The sequence below is a fragment of the Cinclus cinclus genome, unplaced genomic scaffold (assembly GCF_963662255.1).
Source record: "Cinclus cinclus unplaced genomic scaffold, bCinCin1.1 SCAFFOLD_351, whole genome shotgun sequence".
Taxonomy (NCBI): domain Eukaryota; kingdom Metazoa; phylum Chordata; class Aves; order Passeriformes; family Cinclidae; genus Cinclus; species Cinclus cinclus.
Window position 1 is genome coordinate 448 of NW_026912174.1, and position 6,606 is coordinate 7,053.

The following is a 6,606-nucleotide window of genomic DNA, read 5'->3' on the forward strand; positions in this document are numbered from 1 at the left end:
TCGGGGGTCCCGGAGCGATAAAAAGGGGAGGAGCTCGGGGGTCTCGGGGACGATAAAAGGGGAAGAACTTGGGGGTCCTGGGGGCGATAAAAGGGGGAGCAGCTCGGGGGTCTCGGGGACGATAAAAGGGGAGAAGCTCGGGGGTCTCGGGGGAGATAAAAGGGGAGCAGCTCGGGGGTCTCGGGGGAGATAAAAGGGGAGAAGCTCGGGGGTCTCGGGAGCAGCTCGGGGGTCCCAGGGACGATAAAAGGGGAGCAGCTCGGGGGTCTCGGGAGCAGCTCGGGGGGTCCCAGGGACGATAAAAGGGGAGCAGCTCGGGGGTCTCGGGAGAAGCTCGGGGGTCTCGGGGGAGATAAAAGGGGAGAAGCTCGGGGGGTCTCAGGGACGATAAAAGGGGAGCAGCTCGGGGGTCTCGGGAGCAGCTCGGGGGGCTCTGAGAAATCTCCCGGTGGTCCCGGCAGCCATGCTCAGCCCAGGGTGGATTTTGGGTCGGGGGGCTCGGAGGGGGCTGAGCTCGGGGGTCTCCCCCGGGCCGGGGGGGGCTCGGCCGTTCGAGGAGATGCCGAGGGCGGGGAGGAACCGCTGGGTGAACCTGCTGAGCCTCTGGAGCCGGGGGGGCTTCCAGGAGTTCCACCGGCACATGGAGCGGGGCTTCCAGCGCCTCGGACCTGTCTACAGGTGAGCACAGGTGAACCCCAAAATTGTTTTGGGGGAGGGGGGGGGGGGGGGAAAACAGGTGACCTCCAATTGTCCCGGGGTTTGGGGGATACTGGGGGTGGTCACCTGTGATCCCGGAATGTTCCTGGGGAAACCCAGGGGGGTTCCAGTGCCTTGAACCTGTCTACAGGTGAGCACAGGTGACCCCAAAATTGTTTTGGGGGGGAGACAGGTGACCCCAAATGATCCCGGGGTTTGGGCGGGACAGGAGGGCAGGGGGACAGGTGACCCCCAATTGTCCTGGGGACACTGGGAGAGGGGACAGGTGACCCCCAGGGGGGGTTCCAGCGCCTCGGACCTGTCTACAGGTGAGCACAGGTGACCCCAAAATTGTCCTGGGGACACCTGGGAGAGAGGGGACAGGTGACCCCAAATGATCCTGGGGTTTGAGGGGGACACTGGGAAAGGGGACAGGTGACCCCCGGGGGTTCCAGCGCCTCGGACCTGTCTACAGGTGAGCACAGGTGACCCCAAAATTGTTTTGGGGGGGAGACAGGTGACCCCAAATGATCCCGGGGTTTGGGGGATACTGGGGGTGGTCACCTGTGATCCCGGAATGTTCCTGGGGAAACCCAGGGGGGTTTCCAGAGCCTCTGACCTGTCTACAGGTGAGCACAGGTGACCCCAAAATTGTTCTGATGGTTGGGGGGAGACAGGTGACCCCAAATGATACTGGGGTTGGGGCGGGACAGGAGGGCAGGGGGACAGGTGACCCCAGAGTGTCCTGGGGACACTGGGAGAGGGGACAGGTGACCCCCAGGGAGGGTTCCAGCGCCTCTGACCTGTATACAGGTGAGCACAGGTGACCCCAAAATTCTCCTGGGGGTGGGGGGACACCTGGAAAAGGGGGGACAGGTGACCCCAAATTGTCCTGGGGAGACCTGGGAGAGAGGGGACAGGTGATCCCACCTGTCCCCAATTTGGGGGGTCCCGATTTTGGGGGTGCAGGGACACTGTGGGGTCCCTGGACTGTGTGAACCCCCCCCTAACCCCACCTGTCCCCAATTTGGGGGGTCCCGATTTTGGGGGTGCAGGGACACTGTGGGGTCCCTGGACTGTGTGAACCCCCCCCTAACCCCACCTGTCCCAAATTTGGGGGGTCCCGATTTTGGGGGTGCAGGGACACTGTGGGGTCCCTGGACTGTGTGAACCCCCCCCTAACCCCACCTGTCCCCAATTTGGGGGGTCCCGATTTTGGGGGTGCAGGGACACTGTGGGGTCCCTGGACTGTGTGAACCCCCCCCCTAACCCCACCTGTCCCCAATTTGGGGGGTCCCGATTTTGGGGGTGCAGGGACACTGTGGGGTCCCTGGACTGTGTGAACCCCCCCCTAACCCCACCTGTCCCCAATTTGGGGGGTCCCGATTTTGGGGGTGCAGGGACACTGTGGGGTCCCTGGACTGTGTGAACCCCCCCTAACCCCACCTGTCCCCAATTTGGGGGGGTCCCGATTTTGGGGGTGCAGGGACACTGTGGGGTCCCTGGACTGTGTGAACCCCCCCCTAACCCCACCTGTCCCCAATTTGGGGGGTCCCGATTTTGGGGGTGCAGGGACACTGTGGGGTCCCTGGACTGTGTGAACCCCCCCCCTAACCCCACCTGTCCCCAATTTGGGGGGTCCCGATTTTGGGGGTGCAGGGACACTGTGGGGTCCCTGGACTGTGTGAACCCCCCCTAACCCCACCTGTCCCCAATTTGGGGGGTCCCGATTTTGGGGGTGCAGGGACACTGTGGGGTCCCTGGACTGTGTGAACCCCCCCTAACCCCACCTGTCCCCAATTTGGGGGGTCCCGATTTTGGGGGTGCAGGGACACTGTGGGGTCCCTGGACTGTGTGAACCCCCCCCTAACCCCACCTGTCCCCAATTTGGGGGGTCCCGATTTTGGGGGTGCAGGGACACTGTGGGGTCCCTGGACTGTGTGAACCCCCCCCTAACCCCACCTGTCCCCAATTTGGGGGGTCCCGATTTTGGGGGTGCAGGGACACTGTGGGATCCCTGGACTGTGTGAACTCCCCCCTAACCCCACCTGTCCCCAATTTGGGGGGTCCCGATTTTGGGGGTGCAGGGACACTGTGGGGTCCCTGGACTGTGTGAACCCCCCCCTAACCCCACCTGTCCCCAATTTGGGGGGTCCCGATTTTGGGGGTGCAGGGACACTGTGGGGTCCCTGGACTGTGTGAACCCCCCCCTAACCCCACCTGTCCCCAATTTGGGGGGTCCCGATTTTGGGGGTGCAGGGACACTGTGGGGTCCCTGGACTGTGTGAACCCCCCCCTAACCCCACCTGTCCCCAATTTGGGGGGTCCCGATTTTGGGGGTGCAGGGACACTGTGGGGTCCCTGGACTGTGTGAACGTGCTCCTGCCCGGGGACGCCGCTCAGCTCCTGCGGGCAGAGGGACCCTTCCCCCGCAGGATGGGAATCGCGGCCTGGAGCGCGCACCGGAGCCTGAGAGCGCATCGCTGCGGGTTGTTCCTGCTGTGAGGAACTGGGAGCACTGGGAGCACTGGGATGGGGCACTAGGAGCACTGGGATGGAGCACTGGGAGCACTGGGGTGGGGCACTGGGAGCACTGGGATGGAGCACTGGGAGCACTGGGATGGGAATCGCCGGAGCCTGAGAGCGCATCGCTGCGGGTTGTTCCTGCTGTGAGGAACTGGGAGCACTGGGAGCACTGGGATGGGGCACTGGGAGCACTGGGATGGAGCACTGGGAGCACTGGGGTGGGGCACTGGGAGCACTGGGATGGAGCACTGGGAGCACTGGGATGGGAATCGCCGGAGCCTGAGAGCGCATCGCTGCGGGTTGTTCCTGCTGTGAGGAACTGGGAGCACTGGGAGCACTGGGATGGGGCACTGGGAGCACTGGGATGGAGCACTGGGAGCACTGGGATGGGAATCGCCGGAGCCTGAGAGCGCATCGCTGCGGGTTGTTCCTGCTGTGAGGAACTGGGAGCACTGGGAGCACTGGGATGGGGCACTGGGATGGAGCACTGGGATGGGGCACTGAGAGCACTGGGATGGAGCACTGGGAGCACTGGGATGGGGCACTGGGACTACTGGGATGGGGAACTGGGAGCACTGGGATGGAGCACTGGGAGCACTGGGATGGAGCACTGGGAGCACTGGGGTGGAACATGAGGTGACCCTGAGTGACCCCCGAGTGACCCCGAGTGACCCCGAGTGACCCCCAAGTGACCCCTGTGTGACCCCTGTGTGACCCTGAGTGACTCCTGAGTGACCCTGAGTGACCCCTGAGTGACCCCCGAGTGACCCCCGAGTGACCCCCGAGTGACCCCTGACCCCAATTTTGGGGTGATTTCCCCCAGGAACGGCCCCGCGTGGCGCTCGGACCGCCTGGCTCTGAACCGGGCCGTGACCCCCGAGTGACCCTGAGTGACTCCTGAGTGACCCCTGAGTGACCCCAGAGTGACCCCCGAGTGACCCCCGAGTGACCCCTAAGTGACCCCTGACCCCAATTTTGGGGTGATTTCCCCCAGGAACGGCCCCGCGTGGCGCTCGGACCGCCTGGCTCTGAACCGGGCCGTGCTGTCTCCGGCCGGCGCTCGCCGATTCCTTCCCCTGCTGGACTCGGTGGCCCGAGACTTCGCCGAGTCCCTGCGGGTTCGGGTCCGGGAGACCCCCGGGGGGGCTCTGACCATCGACCCCCACCCGCTGCTCTTCCGCTTCACCCTCGAGGGTACGTGAGAACCCCCCCCCCCCCCCGGGACACCTGAGACCCCCAAATTTGGGGACATTGGGACCCTCAGGTTGGGGACATTAGGACCCCAAAATTTGGGACATTGGGACCCCCAGGTTGGGGACACTGGGAAACCGGGACCCCCATTTTGGGGACGTTGGGACCCCCAGTTTGGGGACGTTGGGACCCCAAAATTTGTGATATTGGGACCCCCTGGTTGGCAAAATTAGGACCCTCAGGTTGGGACATTGGGACCCCCAGGTTGGGGACATTGGGACCCTCAGGTTGGGGACATTGGTACCCCCAAATTTGGGACATTGGGACCCCCGGGACCCCCATATTGGGGACATTGGGACCCCCAAATGTGGGATATTGGGACCCCCAGTTTGGAGACATTGGGACCCCCAGGTTGGGGACATTGGGACCCCCAGATTGGTGATGTTGGGACCCCCGGGACCCCCAAATTTGAGACGTTGGGACCCCCGGGACCCCCAGATTGGGGACATTGGGACCCCCAGGTTGGGGACATTGGGACCCCAAATTTGGGACATTGGGACCCCCAGGTTGGGGACATTGGGACCCCAAATTTGGGACATTGGGATCCCCGGGACCCCCATATTGGGGACATTGGGACCCCAAATTTGGGACATTGGGACCCCCGGGACCCCCATATTGGGGACATTGGGACCCCCAAATTTGGGACATTGGGACCCCCAAATCTGGGACATTGGGACCCCCTGGACCCCAAAATTTGGGACATTGGGACCCCCTGGTTGGTGACATTGGGACCCTCTGGTACCCCTAAATTTGGGACCCCCGGGACCCCGAGGTTGGGGACATTGGGACCCCAAAATTTGGGACACTGGGACCCCCAGTTTGGGGACATTGGGACCCCAAAATTTTGGACATTGGGACCCCCAGTTTGGGGACATTGGGACCTCCAGGATTCCAAAATTGGGGACATTGGGACCCCCGGCACCCCCAAATTTGGGGACATTGGGACCCCCGGCACCCCCAGTTCAGGGTATGGGAGGGGCAGACAGGGCTCTATAACCACCCCCCCCCCTCCCCACCCCAAATTTTGGGGTCTTCATACCCCGGAATTTTTTTTTTGGGGGGGTGGATTTGCGACCCCCCACGACCCCCGTAGCTGAAGGGGTTATGACGCGATCCCCCCCACCCCAATTTTTTTTTTTTTTTTTTTTTGGGGGGGGGGGGGGGGGTAGGTGCTGATTTTTCCCCCTCCCCTCTCCCCTCCCCAGCCAGCAGCTACGCTCTTTACGGGGAACGGCTCGGACTTTTGGGGGGCTCGGAAGTTTGGGGGGCTCAGAGATTTTTGGGGGCTCTGGAGGAGATGTTGAAGACCACCCTGCCCCTCCTTTTCCTGCCCCCCTCTTTGCTGAACCTGCACCCCCCGATCTGGCAGCGTCACCTTCGTGCCTGGGACGTCATTTTCCAGCACGGTGAGGGGAGGGGTCTGCACACCTGGGACCTCCCCCTCCCCTTTTAAATCCTCGGGGTTGGGGGGGAGGGGGGGGGGGGGGGAATCCATTCGTGGGACCCCCGCCCATGTAGCCAAAATTTCGGGTGTTCCCTCCCATGGGACACCCTCAGAATCTCGGGACCCCAAATTTGAATGACACCCTCGCCATGGGACCCCCCACCCCTTTAAGGGTCCCCCAAAACCTCGGGACCCCCCCATGGGACCCCCACCCCTTTAAGGGTCCCCCAAAACCTCGGGACCCCCCCATGGGACCCCCACCCCTTTAAGGGTCCCCCAAAACCTCGGGACCCCCCCATGGGACACACCCAAACCTCGGGACCCCCCCCCCATGGGACCCCAAATTTAGATGAACCCCCCCATGGGACCCCCACCCCTTTAGGGATCCCCAAAACCTCAGGACCGCCCCCACGGGACCCCAAAATTTTTAGGACACCCCCCCCCCCGTGGGACCCCAAATTTGGATGACCCCCCCCATGGGACCCCCCAACCCTTTAGGGACCCCCCAAAAACCTCAGGACCCCCCCATGGGACCCCAAATTTGGATGACCCCCCCATGGGACCCCCACCCCTTTAGGGACACCCCAAAACCTCGGGACCCCCCTCATGGGACCCCAAATTTTTTAGGAACCCCCCCCGTGGGACCCCAAATTTGGATGCCCCCCCCCCCCGTGTGACCCCCACCTCTT

The 6,606-nt window shown here is 63.4% G+C and overlaps 1 protein-coding gene across 1 annotated transcript; it reads left to right on the forward strand.

The window, feature by feature from the left end:
• Positions 1-463: 463 nt before the first annotated feature.
• On the forward strand, positions 464-5,879 carry LOC134057549 (cytochrome P450 11B, mitochondrial-like; the record flags this gene model as incomplete). Its single annotated transcript, XM_062514506.1, has 4 exons — positions 464-678; positions 3,042-3,197; positions 4,217-4,416; positions 5,679-5,879. Coding segments are annotated over exons 1-4 (772 nt in total), but the record flags the coding sequence as incomplete, so codon positions are not given.
• Positions 5,880-6,606: the final 727 nt, after the last annotated feature.